The sequence below is a fragment of the Manis pentadactyla genome, chromosome 11 (genome assembly GCF_030020395.1).
Source record: "Manis pentadactyla isolate mManPen7 chromosome 11, mManPen7.hap1, whole genome shotgun sequence".
NCBI lineage: Eukaryota > Metazoa > Chordata > Mammalia > Pholidota > Manidae > Manis > Manis pentadactyla.
The window spans coordinates 9,220,607-9,243,527 of record NC_080029.1 but is presented as its reverse complement, the minus strand read 5'-3'; the positions used below and the strand labels follow the sequence as shown (position 1 = coordinate 9,243,527).

At 44.1% G+C, this 22,921-nt stretch overlaps 1 protein-coding gene across 1 annotated transcript; it reads left to right on the top strand.

Moving 5' to 3' along the window:
• The first annotated feature begins 73 nt into the window (after positions 1-73).
• On the top strand, positions 74-9,799 carry GLRX5 (glutaredoxin 5). The gene is made up of 2 exons (XM_036882305.2): positions 74-458; positions 9,141-9,799. Exons 1-2 carry the CDS (start codon positions 152-154, stop codon positions 9,317-9,319), a joined length of 486 nt encoding a protein of 161 aa, XP_036738200.2. The 5' UTR covers positions 74-151; the 3' UTR covers positions 9,320-9,799.
• The last annotated feature ends 13,122 nt before the right edge of the window (positions 9,800-22,921 follow it).

Below are 22,921 nucleotides of genomic sequence, written 5' to 3'. Positions count from 1 at the left end.
GCCAGTATCCTCCAATCACGAAGAGCAGTTCGGAGCCGGCCCAATGAGGGCCTCCGTGGGGCGGTCCGAGCCGGAGCGCCGCAGGCCAGGGGAAGGCTGCGAGTGGTGAGCCGAGGTCCCCGGTTATTGAGGGCTCCGGCGTGCTGCAGGGATGACTAGCTCCCTGCGCGGGGCGGCAGCGGCTCTGCTCCGCTGGGGCCGCGGCGCGGGTGGCGGCGGAGGCCTGCGGGGCCCGGGCGTGCGGGCGGCGGGTTCGGACTCGGGCGTGGGCAGTGGCGGAGGGTCGGCGGAGCAGCTGGACGCGCTAGTGAAGAAGGATAAGGTGGTGGTCTTCCTCAAGGGGACGCCGGAGCAGCCCCAGTGCGGCTTCAGCAACGCCGTGGTGCAGATCCTGCGGCTGCATGGCGTCCGCGACTACGCGGCCTACAACGTGCTGGACGACCCCCAGATGCGGCAAGGTCAGGGCCCTGCGGGGGTGGGGGCGACGGCCTTGCGGGGCCGGAGGTCTGTTGCGCAGGTCTGTCCGGGGACTCCGGCCGAGTTGGGGCACGGATTACTACTCTGACTAGGGGCCTGGGGTGGGGCGTGGTGGACTTGGACTGGGTCCTGAGGATCTGGGGCTCTGGAGCTGTGGCCAGCTCGGGCAGTAGGGGAAGCCCTGGCAGGTCACCGGTCCTCACGCACAGCTGAAGTAGGCGAGCTCTCCGAGGCTCAGTTAGCTGAGAGAGGTCAGCAGCCTGGCACCCAGCTCTGCAGGGTTTGGGAAGTGGGGCAAAGAGGGCGCAATAAGAACCACTAGGAGGTGGGCATTTTAGGGGACACTTTGAGCGGGTAGGCCTGGCTTCTGGAGAAGGAGCTGGTGCTGTCCATGGTCGGGGAGGGCCGAGGTTGCCCTTGATTGAGACTAGTGGGGTCAGAAGCTGGCCTCCTGTACTCCAAGTCTCGGTGTTAGGGACCGTCCTCGCTTGTTGCTACAAGTTGGGTGCTGACACAGCTTTTGGACTGATCTTAGTTGAGATCTTGTGGAATGGGAGAAACAAGCGTATTTGTTTTAGATACTCAGAGGGCGGGGGGCAGGGGACTGTTGTAGGAGCCTGGCTTGGAGAGGCTTGTGGGGAGAGAGACAAGGAAGGAATGACTCCTGGGTCCTGGCTTGGGACTCCAGGGGCCAGGGACGAGTCAAGCCTGGGGCCAGAAGCAGCGGGGCCCGCGTCGTGTCGTTTCACTGGCTCAGGCGAGAGGAGGGTGGGTCCTGACAGCATCTTTTCTGCTGAGCGCCTTGCAGGGATCCTGACGTGCATTCTCCCATTTTATCTGAGTGAGGGAAGAGGAGGAGGCTCCAAGAGTGCGTGGGTCTGCCCCCTGGCTAGGGTTGGTCGGGGTTGGTGGAGAAGAGGGGAGGCTGAGCCTGTACCTCCTGGAGGGTGGCTTAGGTACCCCACGTGCCTATTAGAGACCTTTGATCAGCCGAGTCCCTCTCAGAACCTCTTCCTATTGTTTAGTCACAGTGTTCTAAAAGAGCCTTAAAGCACCAGGTTTTGTTATTCTACATTTGGAATTCTACATTTTGTTCACTCTACACCCCTACGTTGATGAGATGGGCTGGGGTAGAGCAAAGGCTTTGGGTTGGAATCCTGTGTTCAATCAGCTGTGCAATATGAAACAAGTCACATAATTGCATTTTCCTTTTTGGTAATAGAAGGGTAATGAAACCAAACTTGGCCAAATTTTTGTGAGGAAAAACGAAATAAAACTTGTAGAAAGTGCCTATCACCTTATCTGGTACACAGAGGGCTCCCATTAAATGGTAGCTATTCTATTATTAGCACTTTATGGTTCTCAAAGTATTTTTTCCACATTATCTAATCCTTGCAAGACTCTTGGTTGTGGTAGGTGGAAATAAAGAAGAGGAGAAAGCAGGTTAACATCACCAGGTATATATATTACTGTGTCTTAAGCTCAAGATCCTTCTGCCTTCCTGGCCTACTAGAATGCCACCAGTTTGCTAGGCCCTGGTTTTTTTTGTTTTTTATGTACAGCCGTGTCTGCATTCTTCAGCCCTCAGCAGCTGCCTCTCTGTTTACAAGATAAGATAGGAGAAACTACTCTACAATCTCAGATACGACCTTGCCACAGATCCCCTGCAAATTGCTAGCTAGTATGGCCGTTAGAAAAGGTTGTGTCATTGTTATCTTTTGTAGTGTTAAGTTTTGAGGGTTTTTGGTTTGTGAATTCCTGCTCTTCTATTTAATATCGCAGGAGACGGGACATGCTGAAATATAGCTAATCAACTCAAAGTGGGAGCAAAAATAAGAAGGTTCACTCATAGCACTTAGGTTTCTGTCTTCCATCTTGTATGCCTGGCCTCAAAACTTATTTATGTTCTTCAGTGTCCAGATGACTGCAGCAGGATTTAACTCTCAAATCTCTTGACCATGGAGTTTCATCAGATTGTTGTTTTGGTTAATAAACACATTGTATTATATATTGAACATAACATACACCTCTTTTGTTGCTTAGGAAAGTAAACTTTTATGTCAGTATTAATATTCAGACTGGGGTAGGCTGGTGTAAGCATGTTCTCATAATGAGGATTAGTTTAGCCAGGGTAAGATTTAAAACAAAACTCATCATCTCCTTTGCTGTCTACACTTTTGAGTTTATTAAGAAAGACTGACAAGCTGTCTGATGCTTGCTTTTGCTGGCCAAAGTCAAGTCTGTACGCCTTTCCCAGACACAAGGTCACTTCTAGTTAACAGGAGAGGGGCTCCAGCAACATTGGCCTTTCCTTTTGTCTTGTGCCAAAGAAGGCTGAGCTTTACAAGGACCCACGCCACGGGAAGACCCTCACATGCCGCTTCCTCCTTCTGGGCACGGGGTCCAGGGAGTGTGATCCAGAGAAGTCTCCACGCGTGACCCAAGAAACAGGTGACTGGGGCAGTGTCGTGCTTTGGCCTCCTCGGGTCTTGTCCTTCTCCTTTTTATCTGTGTACACGCAGAAGACAGCCACACAGGGGTCTGGTCCCAGTAGACAGTTGTCACCATATCCTAATCCTGGTCTTAATAAAAAATATCCTTTATTTTCAGTTGTAAAAGTAATATGTGCTCATTGAAGGAAGTTGGAAACACTAAAAATATAAAAACCAAAGTCAGTCATATTCCGTATAAACCATTATTAATGTTTGGATCTAGTTTCTATTTTTATAAATTTTTAACACGTTGGAGATCGTGCATGTTTGTCCATATAGTGTGGACAAACTTCCTGAGAGCAGGCAACATGTCTTATGCCTCTGCCTGAGCACTCTGTGTATTGTTTATGCAGAGAAAGCTTTCAATGAATGTTTTCATGAAGAAGTAAATGCTTTTCTTATTTATCATATCATAAACCCTCTTCCATACTCTTAAAAACGTTATAAAAGCACTTGAACTTCTGCCCGTTCAGATCAGGCAGGTGTAGCTTCCAAACTTATTTATGTTCTTGTAAGTCCGGGGAAAGGATGTCCCGGGGCAAAATACCTCGAAAAACCGCAGTCAGTCAAGAGGGAGAAATAAAGTTTAAAACCGGTTTACTGCTTACAAACTGCAGTCCAGCGCTGTCTCTTTCCCCTGGTCTGGAAGGAAGCAAGCCAGCCTCTCCCCTTAAACTCTCAGGTTCAGGCATGCCCTCGGTTGCCCCGTAATTACCCATGGATATGGAGATGAACTTCTCTCCACCCCTGAGGATATGCAAATGACTAAAGCCAGGCGAGATACTCTGGAAATGTTACAGTTTAACCCACAGTTCTTAAGTGTTCAAACTGCAACAGAAATTTAACTCTTCAATTTCTTGACCATGTAGTTTCATCAGATTATATTTTGGTTGATAAACACATTGCATATATGTTGAACATAATACACCTCTTTTGTTGCTTCAGAGCAGATGTATCCTTGCATCAGGAGCAGTGTTTGTTGAATGAATAACCATTACCATGTTGTTGAATGTTTTTTAAGTATTTGAAAATATGCTTGGCCTTTTCAGTATCAAGGAACTTAAGGCAATAGTAAAAAACCTATGCTACTGGCCAGTGTTAAAAGTCAGATAACAAGTTGTGTGTATGTGTTTGTGTGGAGGGTTGCCATACGCTGCAGATAGGGTATAAAATGGTACTAACATTTTGGAGGAGTACCCAGTCAAGTTGAAGGTGAACACAGCTGAAGACCCAGCTGCCCCCCTCCTGGGCATATAGTCTAGAGCAGGGGTCGGCAAACTTCACTTAAAGGGCCAGAGAGTAAATGCTTAAGTCTTTGTGGACCATGCTGTTTCTGTCGTGCTCGCTGTTCAGCTCTGCTGTGGTAACATGAAATAGGCAGCAACCATATGTAAATGAATGAGCATGGCTGAGTTCCAGTAAAACTTTATTTACAAAAAACAAAATGGACCAGATTTGGCCTGAGTTTGCCAGCCCTGCCTTGGAGAGACAGATTTCTGCCCTTGAGTGAGGAGACATGCAGAAGGGTGTTCATTGCAGCACTGCTGGTAATAATGAAAAATCAGCTAGGAGGAGTCTGGGTCCATTGGCAGACTGGGTAAAACAAATGGTAGTGTAGTCATATAATGGAAAACTAAGTTGTGGTTAAAGTGGATTTGAACTAGAGCTGTTTAATATGACTAAATCTGAAAAAAAAATACAATGTTTAGTGAAAAAGTAAGCTGCTAAAAGGTAATTATGGCTTAATGCCATTTGTGTATGCAAATGTAAAAATGTGGCACACTGCCATGGAGTGCAGATACATGTGCAGCTCAAGTGTAGCTTATGGGCAGGTATGACAGATGCCAGCCCCAGGCCAGAGGCTGCCAAGGTGGTCAAGAACCTGGCCTTTGAATTCTGGCCCCCCCAGTGCTAGCACTGTGACTTTGGTTAAGTTATTTAACTTCTCTGAGTCTTAGTTTCTTCATCTGTAAAATAGGGACAATTATACATGCCTTGTAGGATTTTTGTAAATATTAAATGAAAATTATGTATGTCAATGCTTGAAGAATATGAAACTCAGTAACCCCTTGCTCAGTAACTGGGCAATTAAGTGTGCATCACTTAAGTGGTATTTTTTCTGCCTGGGTTCCCTCTGTTTTCTCTGTTGCGTGTGTTTCTCAGGAAAGCTTGTCTGTGAAGGGTGGGGTGGAGGACATTTGCATAGAGAGAAAATCCACCCTGTACCTGGCACTGCGGGAGCTTCATACATTTCACTGATTATATCCCATTTCACCTTCATAGTATATCTGCCAGATGTAGAGTTACTCCCATCTCACAGATAAGGAAACCGAAGCTAAGTGATTAGCAGCTTTAAGGCTACATTGACAAGCCAGCAAGCCATTCTTCTGACCTCTCAGCCAAAGCTTGTTCACTCTGCCACTGTGCTTTGCTTTTCCTCTGTTGGAGCCGCTCTTCTCCATGCTTTCAGCTCTAATTAGCTCATGTGGTCCTAACGTAATTTTCTAAGTTAGAGAAGGTGAAGAAATAAGGGTCTCCAGGAGGCAGTGGTGTGATTTGCCCAAGGTTGCAGAGCCTAAAAAGTGGCAGAGTTGAAATTAATTGCATTAGGCTCTGAAGCTCCTGTAGTAAAAATCTATCAGAAAAAAAGAAAGGCATAATTATGGTTATGGTGCTTTTATAATTTATTTTTCAATCAAATTTATTGTGAGTGAAGTCTAATGTTCTAAAGTATAATGAATTTTGAACGGTACCTTTTGAAAATGCTGGAAGTGAATTTTCCAGTGTATTTTCCCCTCTCTGGCTTGTTACTTTGGATTATCAATGTATTTTGTGGGACAGTAGGTGTATGTAGAACTGGTTTTATAAGACAGTCTCCTAACTCCCAGTTCCTAGTGTTAGCCTGTCATATAACGACCATCTACATTTTCTGTCCCAAATCAAACCATTATCTATCATCTATAAAATATCATTATAATTATAATTCATTTTTGGGTATGATTTTTTAATTTTCAGGAGTTTCTCTCTGATTCTGAGTTATTCAAGTGCTATTTGCAAGAAGTATCACTGTGTATTAATGGTTTTTGAAAATTAAAATTTGAGAGTAGTTATGTTTAAATAATTAGTTGTGAATCGGTGGGATTCATTTTAATTTTCAATTTATGAACAATGGTCTTGAAAGTTTCTTACTTCACTCTGTAGGAATCAATCAAATATTTCCTTAAATATTTAAACTTATGATCAGACTTTTAAAAAAATGAAAAATAGCGTATTTTTAAAGAAAGATGCCAAAGCTTTGCCTTGATATCAGCTGCAGGTAACACTTGCTAATCAAAAAATTAAAGAATCAGATAAATTTAATTTTGATTAAACTATCAGCTAGTAGGCACCTGATACTGTCACAATGCCATCATGCTCTGAGGTGGGGTTCTGCTAAGTTGTTAAAATATAAGTTATTAGTCAAGAGAGCCTCATGCCAAGGGGTGTGGAAGGAGATAGTTTCCCTCGCACATGACTGTGTGTCTTGGATGTTCAGTATGGTAGGAAGGCCCACTTGTTTTGGTAATTTTGGTGGTATGGATTGATTGCAGTGCATAGCCTTCTCTTCCCTGATGGTCAGGACCTATGGTCTGAGACAAGCCCAATGCTCTCTGACTGAATGTGGTATTATAAAAATGACTGATGAAAGAAAGCAAATCATTCTTCTACTCAGCAAAGATTTTATTTAAAAAAAAATTATGCTCCCTGGTATTAAATGTGTGGCTTTGAGTGGCAAATTTATTTTCATTTTTGGTATGTTTCAGAAATTGTAGGCACTTACCCAAAAGAATCAGATATTTACTGTCATGGAAAGCTTAATATATTACTAGTTGGAAAAACCCAGATATATCATGCATATAAGTGGCTCTTGTACATAAATGTGAGAGATACTTAAGTTTAGAAGCATTAGAAGAAATTCACGTTCACTTCAAACATCTCTCAGTTCCCATACCCACCACCCTCAGTCATCATAAAAGCAAAGTAAGATTTGTAACTGGCATTGTTATAAAATAAGTTCTGGAAAACTGTATTTGAGGATAGACTTAAAAAAAAAAAGCCCCAAACACATGATTTATATTCTAAATCATTATCTTTAGTACCAAACATCAGAATGAAAAACTTGAATTTGTCAGGGTATTCAAGTATATCTAGATATTGGTACTTTAAGGACATTCTGGTGCTAATGGAATTTGCTCTTAGTAACCCCCACACCTCTAGCTGATTTTATTTTTTTTAATTAAGACACCCAGAGTGGCTTAGAGGTACTGTTCTAGGGATGTAATGTATATAGCATGGTGACTATAGTTAATAATACTACTTTACGTATTTGAAAGTTGCTGAGAGAGTAGACATTAAAGGTTCTCATCACAAGAAAAAATATTTTCTGACTATGTATGGTGATGGATATTAACTAGACTTATTGTGGTGATTGTTGCAATGTATACAAATATCGACTCATTCTCTTGTATACCTGAAACTAATACAATGTCATGTCAGTTATACCTCAATTTAAAAAAATTTGGGAGTTGGGGTGGGGGAAGGAGTGTGCTTTTCAGGGTCTGTGACATTGTAACCATTTCTTTCTGGGTGAAATCTGGAGAACAAGATAAAGCCCTCTGCCGGGGGTGCCGCCTCTAGTGCTGCCATTTAGTGCAAAGTTGCCAGTTTTTAGAAGGTAGTGACTTTTAAAAGAGAAAATCTCATTGTATCTTGGAACTGTTAGTTACGATATAACTCAAATTGATAACCTTATTTGGTAAATAAATGATAAGTGATAGGGTATCAAGAACCAGTTTTTGTATTTTTAGTTTTTTACGTAAAAACTACCACTTGACTGATATTTTTATTTGCATATTGTTTTTGTTTGAATAATCTGTTGCCTTTTCTCTTTTATTTGAGTGCTCATTTTGGCCATTTAGAAATAATCTTTTGTAAGTATATAAGTATAAAAATATCATATAATTGATAGTGATTATTATAGGTCATGCTTTTGACTGTCCTGTTTTTAACATGACCAACACAGATGTTTTACTGACTGGATATGTTTTTAAGAGGATATTCCATCCCAACATACAAGCAGAAAAGGAAGTAGAATGGTGAGGAGTGGAATTAGAGAGAGTAGTCTCTCGGGCCTTAAGATCACAACTACATTTCTTTCCTGCTGTCTTGTAACCATCATCCGTGTGGCCTAGAACTGAGCAGAGTCATCACATGGCTGCACGGGTGCAGGCTGTGCCTCGTCCCTGTCTGTCCTCAGCTGTCTGTCCTCAGAGGCATTTGCACACAGGACTGATCACACGTGGGCTGGCTGGTTTCTTGTCTGCTGTGAGCTCCTGAGAGCAGGGAGTGGGTCGCACTCACCCCGGGGCCCTGACACAGGCCCAGGATGTGGGCCTTAATGAGCTTTGGGCCTTTCCTTCATCTAACTCAGTAACTGCCAGTTCTGAGGTGAGCCGGATCGCCTGCCCTGGGGAGAGCCCATCTGAGGAATGAATAGGGTGAGGGCTACAGTGTGTAGCCTTAGGAAAGGGGTTTTTATTTGGGGAAAAGAACTATTAAAGATAAAACCAATGACTCAACATCTCGTGCCTAAGTAGCTGGTGGCATTCACCAACCCAGACAGGCACGAAGAGCATTGGGTGGAGAGAGCTGGCGTGGCAGTGAGTTCCCATGACAGGCCCGTGTTACGTAGTCCTTCTGGCTCTGATGTTGTGGCGTTTCCTTTAAGTTCGTTTCACTGAAAACCTGACTGGCAGATGTGTGGAGAATGTGCTTCGTGCATCCTGGGTGACTTAGATTAACCAGTCAAGTTCTCTGCCGTCGATCTCGTGTCAGTTGTGTATCAGGTATTTTACAAGAGCCTTTACCTCCCCAATTCTCATGAAAACCTTGTGGGATGAGGGTGGCAACAGAGGATGAGGGGCCGAGTAACTTGTCTGAGGTCTTACGGTTTGTTACCAGAAGAGGTCGGCCTTGAGCAGTGGTGTGTTTCTCTAAAGCCGTTACTCTCCCTAGCACACATTGCTCCCCACGGACGGGACGCGCCTGCTGCTGAGCGTGGGTAAAAACGTACTGCTGTGCAAAGTTCAGCTCTGACCGTTTGAATGACTTTCCAACGTTCTTTCCCTGCAGGCATTAAAGACTATTCCAACTGGCCCACCATCCCACAGGTGTACCTCAACGGCGAGTTTGTGGGGGGCTGTGACATTCTGCTGCAGATGCACCAGAACGGGGACCTGGTGGAAGAACTGAAAAAGCTGGGGATCCACTCCGCCCTCTTAGATGAAAAGAAAGACCAGGACTCCAAGTGAGGGTGGCTGGTCCTCCCGCGCGAATGCCGTACTGTTGGGAGAGGACGCTGCTGGGGTCCGAGACTCACCGCAGAGGCCTTACCGATTCTGGTTCTCACTGTTCAGCCAACAGCTGCTCGCACAGATTCTTCCAGCTTGTAAGCAGTCTGGTGATTTTAGTGTGTCTGGTGTTTGGGCTAAAAATACTCTATTTTGAACTTAATTATAACCACTGCACTGTAATAATTCATTGTTGTATTATGATCTTGCTGTAAACAACATTTGTTCTTAGATTGTCATTTGTTCTTTGCCTTTGATTCAGGAGTAAAAGTAGGAGCTCTGGAATCATTATTATTCATGACTCCTCTGTAAACGTGTCAATCTGCAAAGATAATAAAGCCCCCCAAATTTTTTGTAACTTGTTCTGTTAAGAAAAATGATAGACATGGAAGAAAATGTGATTACCGGGGTGTTGTTTTTTAAAATAAACTGCTAACCCAGGGTTACTGTGTGTGAGCTGTTAATTCTGAATAGCAGTAAGTCTGTGTCTGAGTCTATTTCAGTTGCTGTAACAAAATACCACAGACCGGGTGACTTGCAAACAACAGACACATATTTCTCATAGGTCCATATTCAGGAGGATCTGCTCCTGGTTCATAGCTGTCCTCTCACTGTGTTCTCACCAGGAAGCTCTCTGGGGTCCCTTTTATAAGGGCACTAATCCCACTGATGAGGGTTCCACCCCTATGACCTAATGACCTCCCAGAGGCCCCCCTACAACCCCAGTGCCATCACTTTGGGTGTTAGGTGTCAACATAGGAATTTTGAGACAGAGACATTTAGTTTGGAGCAGTCTGTAAGAATTTTTCGTGCTGGTGACCTTTTATTTTTATTAGGAATTAAGAGTGATTCTCATACCTTTATGTTACACTTACCACAAAAATTGCCATCAAGCTGTGCTCTAGTTTCTCAGAGGAAGTAAGTATTGGGATCGCTGGGTGCTGTGGGTGGTCCAGGCGGAGGCTGGTGCAGACGGGAGCGGTGAGGTGTGTGAGGCCGGAGAGGCAGCCCCACTCCCCGCCTCTGAATGCCTGTGTCTGCCCGGCTGCACTGCAGTGAGATAGGGAGACATCATTAGCAGTCCTCCAGAGAATGAGATCTAATGAGTATTTTATTTCTCAAAAAATGGGGCCTTCAGCAGAAAGGAAATAATTGGGAAAACAGCAGAGATTCTTCTTGTACAGGGACACCTTGGAGACACTGCGGTTCAGTTCCAGAGCACTGAGATAAAGCAAATACCACCATAAAGAGGGCCGAGTGTGTTAGTCCCCAGTGCATATGAAAGTTGTGCTTACTCTATACTGTAGTGAGTGTGCAAAAGCAGTATATCCAGAAAACAATGTGCATGCCTGAATTCTTCATTGCTAACTAATGCTGTCATTGGAACTGTCAGTGAGTTGTATTCGCTCATCACTGAGCACCATAGCAAATACACTAATGAAAACGTTTGAAGTATTGGGAGGATCACCGCATGTGATCCAGAGACATAGAGTGAGCAAACGCTGTTGGGAAAATAGTGCTGATAAGATGAGCTTCACCTAGGGTTGCCACCAACCTTGAGTTTGTAAACCACGCAGTGTCTGTGAAGTGCAGTCAGGGAGAGCACAGTAAGTGAGGGGTGGCTGTGGATGGTGTCTTTTTATGAGACCTCAGTGTCTCTTCACCCTGAGATGCGAGGGTGGGTGGAGCTGGATGTGAGCTCATGGTGGTTCATGGTACGGAAGCCCATCTGCCTCTGTGGTTTGGGGGCCCAGAAGCCTTTATCCATCTCCAGGTGTGGAAACAGAGCATCTATTTAGAATTGCTTCTTTACAGGGGCAGAGGTAAGAAGGATGCATTTAAAGGCCAAAAATGGCAGCAAGTCAGGAAGGATGACTCATTTCCACAGAGCCATTCTAGAAGCTCACTATGTGTCGATTATTAATCTATTGAGAGCCTCTTGCAAAGACTGAAAATGGACTGACCTCTTGCAAAGGACTCTGAAAACAGGTGAGGTAAGGATTGACCTGCTGGGTCCAAGGGGTTTGGGGATTCCCAAAGAAAGGCCAGGAGGGTGGTAGCCCCGACCCCACTTCATTCGGGACTGTCCTGTGAGCTTGGAGGACAGCCCCTTGCTAATCACAGAACTCATGGCTTCACGTAAAAGAAAAGCAGATTATTCTCACAGAAAGGTTTTCTATTACACGGCCTACATTCCATCAGTACCTTTTGTGTCTGCTCTAAGCTAAGGGCTTACACAGACTCTTAGAGGAGTTGTAACCAACCCATGTGAGCCATTTTACTTTATGAAAGACAGTGACGACTGGAAGGAAGGTCATGTAATGACATCACCTGCGCTGCTGCCCCGCGGTGGCCGAGCCAAGGTTATGACCTTGCTCTTTGGAAAGGGTAACATTAGCAAATCACTTAGTACTGTCCCTGCGTGAATACTGGGCTGAAGGCACCCATGAGTTTGCAAAATTGTGTCACTTTTGGCTTTTCCTTAAATCTGCCCATATACCTCTAGGGTTCATCTGGAAAATGTAATGGTGAGAAACTTAGCAGCAGGGACAGTCTCTGTAAGAAACCTCACCAGAATATTAGGACCAGGGCAGAGCTGCCAATTGGATAATTTGACTCAGAAGCTTATGAATCATAGATCATATCAGTCACCAGAGGGCTTAAAAGTTTAAGTTATCACTGAGCTCTACAAGAAATGGCAACGTTCTTTACAGAAGTTAATTAATACTCTTTCTATATGTTTAACAAGTCTACACCAAGTAGAAAATTGAAGATGCTATCTAATTTCAGTCTGAATAATTTTAATGATTTGCATAATGAAAATCCACTGTGATAATTAAAACAGTGACACCACAGTTCCTTGTGCAAATAACGATATCACACATCATCTATTTTAAAATGCAGGTTTGGTCTCACACCTTTGCCTTACAGTACACTTGGCTTGTGTCATTGTGCTTTTTGGATTTTTGTCACAACATCAAAGGACTGTTATTAAACCCTTTAGAAATAGCTGATGTTATTTTAGAAGATGTGGGTAAAATTGTAATATTTCCAGAATATCTCCCCTGGCTTTAGTACATCTGCATATCAATAGGCGTTCAGAGGTGGAAAGAAGTATGGCTTTAGTTCATTTGCATCATTCCTCAGGGATGGAGAGAAGTTCATCTCCATATAAATGAGTAATTACCTGGGCAATGGAGGGCTTATCTGTACCTGAGAGGTGAGGGTCGGGTCGGTTTTTGGCTGCTGCTGGAGCAGGATAGAGAGAGATGGGCCAGACTGCAGTTTTGTAAGCAATAAGTAGGTTTTAAACTTTATTTCCCCCATTGACTGATTTGGGTTTTTAGAGGTATTTTGCCTCGGAATTTCCTTTTCCTGGATTTACACCTGGCGCAGTCGGCAGGGTTTCTCTGAACCTGAAATCTGTTATAATGGGTGCGACCTTTGGGAGGGCTGCCCCAAGAAATGATGGGGAGAAGTGGCACTCATGCCAAGGGACATGTGTCTACACTCGTGTGGTCATGGAGGCACCACCACCATGGCTGGCCATGCTGACCCCGGCCTGTGGCTGGAGCCTGGTCACAACTATGGAAAGGAGCAGAGGTCTGGTACATCTCAATAGAGAATCAACTGACTGCTGTGCACCACACCTTGCTGGCTACAAGAGCCCATCGCCAGAAAAGCTCCAACCAAGGTAATAACCACCTATCCCATCATGGGGTGGTTGAGAAACTGGACCCAAAGGCCATGTGGTGGTGTGGCACAAACCATATATCATGTGACTGGCCATTTGCCTTTGGCATCCCCAGGGAATAATGAAGCAGATGCATTGGCCCAGGTGCGCTGGATAAAAGGAAACCTGCCTCTGATGTGGCCCAATGGCTACGTCAGCATTTGGTGCACACGGGGCAAAAGATAATGTGGGCTGTAGCCTGTCGGTGGGGCTTGCCATTGACCTTAGAAGAAGTCAGCTGATCCCGGAAGGAGTGCCCTGCACATTGTGCAGATCAGCAAACCACCAAGAGGGGCCTAGAGCATCTCTTTGCAGCCTATGGCCAGTCGCCGGTGATTGAGAGCAATCAAGGCACCCACTTTATTGGACATGTGTTGCAAGGATGGGTGCAGCAATTAGGAATAAAATGGACATGGTCTTGGACATTTCGACACATGGACCAGCAATGGCTGGCTCTTCTGGCACCTGGGGGTAAAGGCCTGGAAGATGGCCTCCTGTGTATTCCTGGAGTAACAGCAAAGTGGCCCCCCACAATCACGGTTATTTGCTTCTACAGTCCTTGTGCCCTGGATGCACCCCCTGGCTGCAGCTGCCGTGTGATGGCTGGAATGGATGAGCTTTGGACTTAATCTGCATGGGACTTGGAACCTAGCTGAATCCTCTGGCTTGAGAATTATCAAGATTTTATTGCTGTTGCTACTGTATGTTATTAGATTGGTCGGAAAAGGGGGAAACGAGTAAATTGTAAGGCAACATTTCTGGAGGGGTGGCCTGTGGGTAAAATTGTAACATTTTCAGAATATCTCGCCTGGTTTTAATACATCTGCATATCATAGGTGTTCAGAGGTGGAAAGAAGTATTGCTTTAGTACATTTACATCATTCCTCAGGGGTGGAGAGAAGTTTACCTCCATATCAACGGTTAATTACCTGGGTGAGGAGGACTTAATCTGTACCTGAGAGGTGCGGGGAGGGCCAGTTTTGCTGCTGCTGGAGCAGGAGAGAGAGATGGGCTAGACTGCAGTTTTGTAAGCGATAAATGGGTTTTAAACTTTATTTCTCCCTCTGACTGATTTTGGTTTTTAGAGATATTTTGCTCTGGAATTTCCTCTCCCTGCACTTACAAAGGTCCACGCCAAGACTGAATAGTGCTAAGCCCTCTCTTTCACCCTTTCTTTTCCCATTAACCAGTGAGAGGACTTTTAAAAAAGATTTTGGTAATTTAAATATAAAAACTTTGATATTGATGGAACACTCACATATATTAAATATACAGTACAATTATTGTAACTATATATATATATATTTTTTTGTTATCATTAATCTACAATTACATGAAGAACATTATGTTTACTAAGGTCCCCCCTTCACTATGTGCTCCCCACAAACCCATTGCAGTCACTGTCCGTCAGCGTAGTAAGATGCTGTAGAGTCACTACTTGTCTTCTCTGTGTTGCACAGCCCTCCCCATGCCACCCCCCACTACACATGCTAATCATAATACCCCCTTTCTTTTTCCCCACCCTTATCCCTCTCTTCCCTCCCATTCTCCCCAGTCCCTTTCCCTTTGGTAACTGTTAATCCATTCTTGGGTTCTGTGATTCTGCTGCTGTTTTGTTCCTTCAGTTTTTCTTTGTTCTTATACTCCACATATGAGTGAAATCATCTGGTATTTGTCTTTCTCCGCCTGGCTTATTTCACTGAGCATAATACCCTCTAGCTCCATCCATGTTGTTGCAAATGGTAGGATTTGTTTTCTTCTTATGGCTGAATAATATTCCATTGTGTATATGTACCACATCTTCTTTATCCATTCATGTACTGATGGACACTTAGGTTGCTTCCATTTCTTGGCTATTGTAAATAGTGCTGTGATAAACATAGGGGTGCATCTGTCTATTGTAACTATATTTTAACATTAGTTTTAAGTTTACCAATGAGCACATTGGGGCACAGAGAAGTTGAGTGACTTGCCCAAAAATAACACAGCTAAGAAAAGAAAAAGAATTGGAGAAGCCCAGGCAAGTGGCTCAGGGTCCTGACCACTACCTTACTATGTTTGCACATAACGTATTATAGAACATATCTCTTTGGGAGTAGTGCTCTTCTTCCCAGTTTATGAAACGGCTATTAAAATGGTCCATCTGCATTTTCAACATCAATGTACTTGTCATCACTAGAGCACTTTTTGGGTTCTGTAACCAGGCCTACAGCAGAGCTTCTCAAATGTTTTTGTGCCTATGAATCACCAAGGGATTCTGTTAAAATGCACGTTGTAATTCTGCATTTCTAAGGAGCCAAGCCCTCAGGCCCAAGCTGCCTGCATGAAGTCTGAAGCAGGAGAGGCAGGTTGCAGGAACACCTTTCCTGGGCTGTTATTTGTCTGGGACCCAGCGGTTTTGAATCTGTGGATGACCACTTGATCACTTGATGGGAATTTCATCTTAAGCGCATCAGGACACTTGATTTTTTTCTTTTCCCCCTAGGTGTTTATAACCACTGTCTCCCTGGTGTAACCACCTACCATTCTGCTTTGTAAAGTAACCTTTAAAAGACTTGTTTATATGACATTCAACATTCCAGCTGAGACTTTTGATTGCACCTGGTTTAAGTAATATGCTCAAAGGAGCTTGCAGTGAGGTCATTTCAGGTTTCTCTAGATGCAACATAGTTATTAAAAGAGTGCCCTATAGTGTGAGATTTTGGAGTCAACTCTAAAGACTGTCTGCTTTTACAAGAGACAATTTTGGGAAAAAGTCAATTTCAGCAATTCAGATCCTTGGCTTATGGAACTCAGCTGGGCGATGCAGTCACTGTGTCCCAGACACACTGACTTCTTTCTGTCCCTCAGACTTTTAGGTTTGTGCCCAAGTCTCTCTGCCCTTGCTGTTCATTCTGCTTAAAAAATTTCTTCCTTCCTGTGTAGCTGCTTTCTTCCCAAGAGTCAGCTGTTCATTCAAAGAGGCTGTCTCTACCACCTACTTCCCAGCAGAACCTCAGTCAATGTCACATTTTATCCTTCATGTTAATTGTGACATTTATCAATACCTAAAATGAACTGGTATATATGCATGTACATACACATGTGTGTATATGTATGTATGTAAGTAGGTCTCTATGTATGTGTGTGTGTGTGTGATGGTATGGCTACCCTTTGCCAAAAGCACCTTCTGAAAGGGCAGAAACTGTGCTGTCTTATTTTATTAGGCACTTGATACACATTTATTGCATAATTAAAAGTAATTTTGGTTTTGTTTTAAATGCTAAGTGGATAAGTGATGGGAGCATCCCACATGAAATTGCTTATGTCAGGTTTCCAACATGGAGTTACTTATGTCAGGCTTGCCTGCTTCCACGCTGATGGTCTCTGTAAACATACCCCACCCTGGAAGGCGTGCTGGTGAACTCCCAAACCAGATAACTCCGTATGTCAGGTGTGCCCTTGAACGCCTGAACTGCATAATGCCACATGTGGACTGCCCCCTCTTATCTCCGACCCCCAGATGGATGGACTGGACTATATGAGGGACTGGACACAGAGCCCCTGTGGCAAGCTTGTCCTAGAGGTCCCTGGCACCGGACCACAGATGTGTGCCCCAAGGCTTGCTCCTGCTCACCTGCCCGTGCTCCTGCTCTGGCACGGAGGCGTCACTCCACGGGAACTGTCTCCACTGCCTCCTTGGGACAGATGAGAGGCTGATGGGTCAGCCTGGACCCAAACCATCCATCATGACCAGTATGAGATGTATTGATTCGTGATATGTGTGATTTTCAGACACACTTGGAGTGTTGTGTGAAAGGAAATTGCAAAATAAACCACGTGATTTGTGCAACTTTAAGGGTGTTAAGTTCATTACTCCGTCGCCCTGCAGATCCATGCTTTCTGGCCCACTCATGTCATGTGGCATAGTCGGCAGGATTAGGTTCCATTTTTCTTTTCCTTAACCCGTATGGAGTCCGGAGTGAGGGAATGGGTGAGCAGCTGGAGAACAGCAGAGCCCTTTCCTCGGCAGCTGACTCTAGTTTAGATAAACTGGTTCAAGGCAGATTTAGCTTAAGCCAGAGTGGATGGATTTGGCTGAAGTGGAAATTCCGACTTTGCTTTAGGTGCACCAAAATTAATAAAATACTGGCAATAATTAGGGCATGGAAGGACCACAGGGCTGCCAATAGAAGAAATGTAGCCTAACATAATAAAACTTGGGAAAAGACAGAGGATTTAGTTAAAAAGAAAGCACTTATATATCAGGTGCCGGATGACTTAAAAACCATTTTATATGGACTGTCCACCTTGGATCTGCTCCTGACAAGAGCACCCAAAGGTGAGGTGCCTGCTTTGCTACTTAGAACTGTTATAGACATTGAAGACAGGAAAGGAGAAAGGTCCTTGCCCAAAGGGTGCTGCAGAAGGCACGGTCTCAACCTGAGCTCAGAAGTACATATCAGAACGCTAATCCTGAAAACCCCAGCGACTGTTTTAACCTTTCGACCCTGATGACACGGACTGAGCAAGGCTTGTTGTCACAAAGAAAATGGTTATAGATTATAACCTTGGGCTTATGTTACCAGTTGTGCAGGGGGAAACTAGGAGTTGTACCAGATAAGAGTTGCAGAAAATAAGAACTGACTTTGCTCAAGATTTAGCCTCAGATGCAGACGGGATGTTAAAATTATGGGAGCAAGGTGGAAATACTATCAAGTTGCCTGGGGAAGAAATGTGCCAAGTAGTTTCCCCAGCAGAGGAGCCCGGGTTAAACGCTGCTCTGCAGGCCATAGCCAAAAACTGTCCTAAGGTTGTTCTGAGCCTGTGGGAATGGGTCAGCAAAGCATGGGTGCAAGTTCACCCCTATATTGACCCTACTGGTTTGGGGACTAAACTAAAATGGAAAACTACAGATGAGGCTACAAAGGTGTTAAAGAAACTAGCTGTCCTTAAGTATGCTTATGGACAAGAGGGATCTACTCCCTTGAGCAGCACTACGGATACTGCAGTAAAGAAAGCCTTCCTACAGGAAGCCCCTGACCGTCTACAAGTTGCGTATATGCAACCAGTTACAGGAGCCAAAACCTTCATGGATTTAATTTAAACTTTGCAGCTCCAGAGTGAGATCGGTACAGGTAGGAAGGCAGTTACTTTCACCAACTCCGTTCCCCAAAAGGAAGGAGACCTGGAGCCCCTAGGAAGCAATCCCCCGGGGGATGGGAACACACATTCCAAACAGCAAAGGGAATATTACAGGACTACAAGCAATCTGCAGTGAAAATAGAGAGTCAAACCCAGGTGGTACCAGCCACCAACCCGGAGGAATGGAGAACTGTGTTAGAAGGAGTTAGCAAGACCTTAAATGATTTCAATATGCAATGTGCCAGTGCAGCCTCACAGGTGTACACCCAGCGGCCTTCCCAGTGGTCTAATCCACCACAGTCTTTTCAGAGGCAGTGGAGCCCAAATAATTCATTTATACAGGCACCCAATAACAGGGATCCTGGCTGGAACCCAAGGCCTCCTCCACCACAAAATCAGGAAGGAGGATGGCCGATTCCCCAGCGGAAGCAGGCAAGCCTGACATAAACAACTCCGTGTTGGATGCGCACATCAATAAGACCTCTGCAGGGTCTCTAATTTAATTCCCAACCTTGAAACATTAAGTTAGCTTTTTATGTTTTTGAAATGCTATTTTCCATATGCTTTCGTTGTTGTCACCGAGAGTGTCATACTGAAGAAACCCAGCAGATGGCGATGCCTCTCTGAGCCTGAGCCCCTCCACCGGCGGGTGGCCTCTGCCTGGCTCCCGTCCTGTTAGTGACGTGCGCTTAGCCAGGCTGACATACTCTGATCTTCCCTGTAGAATCCTGTATCTGAAAAGAAAATTAGGAAGATTTACATATGTCCCCAGGTAGAGCCCTACTTAGGTTCTTATTTGCCTCCTTCTCTGAATGTCAGCCTCTTGCGGGGGGTGGGTGGGGGGTGGCGTGGGGCCGTCCATGTCTCCCTTCCTCCCTGTTGGCCCTCCAGCGCCTAGCATGGTACCCAGAACATAGGTGCTCAATAAATATTGATTTTCATGGGAGAATCCCCTGCACTGTGTTTCCTTAGATGAAAGCCACTCTTTCTTAAGTCCAAATCATGGAAATTTGTGAATTGAAGGACAACCTCACTAACTCAGCAAGATTTGGTGGGAAGCCAATTGGAATGGTGACCAGACTGGTTTGGAGATCTAGAAAGAGTCATATTCTTGATTAGAATCCCGAGTGGGGGGTGGAGAGCACAGGGCTGGGATCCAGAAGGACTGAATTTCATTTCTGGATCTGTCACTCTTACACTGTGAACTCTTCGGAGCCCACTTCCCTCTCTGGACCTCAGTTGCCCCTCAGCATGGATAAGCAGCTGGGCTGCCTGAGTTCCCCGGCCTTTGCCGTGTCTGATGTTTCAAAGGTTTAAGACTCTGAAGTACTCATCAGTGGCTAATGAGGAGTCACAGCAGCAGGCTAAAATCCTGAAAGCCACTTTCTCTCAGGGAAGTAGATTAAAATATGTCCTGGTCAATTTCAGTCCTGAGCTCACCTTTTCAGTGCATCCAAAGTAAAGCTCTCGAGTCTCAGGCAGCATGACCCAAATCATCAGTGACAGTGTCTGGGCTCTGTAGTTGTGCCCATTTCACTCAAATAATGTTTCTGAAAAACTGCCCTGAGGTTGAATTGCATTCAAAATGCACCATGAGTGTGGTCTTCTTGAAGGATGGCTGGGTTGAATGGAGAGGGAGGGGCACTGCTGAAATTTGCTTTTGTCAATCTGGATGTTCTCCAGACAGATTTGCTCAAAGTGGGACCTGCCTGCAACGGCTGATTAGTGCATCGGCTACTAGCTGGCTGATCGCTGCATTCTAGACCTGGGATTGGCAAACGTGTTTTGCAAAGAGCCAGATAGTAAATATTTTAGGTTTGGCAAGCCATACTGTGTCTGTCACAACTCCTCAACTCTGCCATTGCAGCTTGAAGAAGCCATTGATAATGGAAATAGGTGTGACTGTGTTCCAAGCAAGCCTTATTTATGGACAGTTAAATTTGAACCTTATACATTTTTCACATTGCCATGAAATACTATTTTTATCTATCTATCTATCTATCTATCTATCTATCTATCTATCTATCTATCTATTTATTTATGTTTTCAACATTTGAAATGTGAAAACCATTCTCAGCTCACCAGCCATGTAGAAACAGATGGCAGGGGTGTTCCCCTTTGACACTTGATACACTCACTGTAAGCAGGACTGATTCGGCACCAGGGATGCTAACAGCAGCCCAAGTCTGCCTTGACCCAGGGCTGAAAGGGAGACATTGTCCCTTGTCAGGCATGAACGGGGACTGCATTACCAGCAACAAAACTGAAGGGGGACTTCCAGCCAAACGCTACTCTGGCCCATGTTGTCCCAAGACTGTGGCAGCTCCAGAAACAAGGATTGCAAAGGAGACTTTGAGTTGAATCCTCAATGAGATTTGAGGATCAGTTTTGACGTGGATCCTCAGTGAGATTTCCCCAGTGTCTTGACATATGTTCATGTTTCAAAGGACACTGGATTCAAGGTTGGGAGTCCAGTTCTGGCTCTGATAGCCTACTGCTATCAGTCACTCTCTTATCCCCTTCCCCAGTTTTCTTCAAGGCATTCATTACCATTTGAAAAAGGTATATATGTGTGTGTATGTGTGTGTGTAGTTAACTGTTATCATCTCCTGCACTAGACTGTAAGCTGCATATGGGGAAGATTTTTTTTAAAAAACATTTGAAAGGTGTTATTTCATTGTCTTTTCATTTCCATAGTTTCTTTAAAAGTTGGACAACAGTTTAATAGTCACTGTTGAAAATAATGTTCTGTGGCTGCCTTTAATATTTTCTCTTTGTCTTTAGTTTTTAGTAGGTGGGCTATGATATGCCAGGATGGAGTTTTTTCATACTTACCTTACTTGGAGTTCATAGAACTTCTTGAACTTGTAAGTGATCTCTTTCATCAGGTTTGGAAAATTCTCAGCTGTTACTCTTCAAATATTTCTTCTGCTCCTATCTCTTTCCTCTTTTGTGGGATATCTTGTTGACAAACTCCAAGATTTATATCATCTATGGGTCTGCTTCTATTGTCTATCTTTTCTTCTGGTTTTGAGAGATGTTTTCTTCTTCTTTGGGTGCCACATGATTCTTTTCCCCCTTAATTGTATGCTGGCCATTTTGTATAACAGATCCATGGAGGTGATAGATGATGTTATTTTTGACCAGAGAGGCTTCCTCTTTGCTCAGCAGATTGAACAGGATCGTGGCTGGCATGCTGGTTAGTTAGACTGAGACCACTGCTGGGTCACACCTGGGCTTTGAGCACAGCTCTCGTGGACTTTTGACTGAGAATCTGGATATTCTCTATTCTCCCAACAATATGATGGCTCCTGCCTCTCTGGAACTTTAGCTCATCTTGTCCTTAGTTGATTTCATATTTTCCAATACCTTAAGATAAAATTTTTGTGATTTTTCTCATTTTTTTTCTGGTTCTTGGGAGAGGGACCCAGCTTTCTGTGACTTACTTGAATTCTATACAGAAGCAGAAGTTAGGAGAACCATTGTGTTACCGTTGTTCACTGCTGTTTCCTGAGCACTTAGGATAATATTTGGTGCATAGTAGATGCTCAAAAAATGCTTCTTGAAATGTAATGGATCTTGTTTTAGGGCCTATGAAGTTTCTTCGTTCACCCTCAAGCAGCACAGAAGACCATTTCTTTTTTTCCCCCTAGTTTATTGTGGTATAATTGACAAATAAAGCTGTATTTATTTAAAGTGCATAATGTGATGATTTTGTATATACACACACACACACATAAAGAGTGAAATAATTACCACAATTAAGTTAATTAACACATCCATAACTTCATATAGTTACCATTTTTAAATATATGGTAAGAATGCTTCAGATCTACTCTCTAAGTACATTTCAAGTATTCAACACAGTATTATTAACTATAGGCACCATGATGTTCAGTAGAGCCCCAGAATTTATTCCTCTAGTAACTGAAGTTATTTTTTTTAAACAAATTTTTTGCTAAGGTATTATTGATATACACTCTTATGAAGGTTTCACATGAAAAACAATGTGGTTACTACATTCACCCGTATTATTGAGTCCCCCCCATATCCCTTTGCAGTCACTGTCCATCAGTGTAGTAAGAAGCCACAGAGTCACTATTTGTCTTCTCTGTGCTACAGTGTCTTCCCCATGATTCCCCCCACACCATGTCCGCCAATCATGATACCCCTCAATCCCCTTCTCCCTCCCTCCCTTCCCCACCCTTCCCCTTTGGTAACCGCTAGTCCCAAATCTGTGGACTGTGAATCTGCTGCTGTTGTTCCTTCAGTTTTGCTTTGTCATTATACTCCACAAATGAGGGAAATCATTTGGTACTAGTCTTTCTCCTCCTGGCTTATTTCACTGAGCAAAATACCCTCCAGCTCCATCCATGTTGTTGCAAATGGTCGGATTTGTTTTCTTCCTATGGCTGAATAGTATTCCATTGTATGTATATATGTACCACATCTTCTTTATCCATTCATCTACTGATGGACACTTAGGTTGCTTCCATATCTTGGCTATTGGAAATAGTGCTGCAATAAACATAGGGGTGCATATGTCTTTTTGAATCTGAGAACTTGTATTCTTAGGACAAATTCCTAGGAGTGGAATTCCTGGGTCAAATGGTATTTCTATTTTTAGTTTTTTGAGGAACCTCCATATTGCTTTCCACAATGGTTGAACTAGTTTACATTCCCACCAGCAGTGTAGGAGGGTTCCA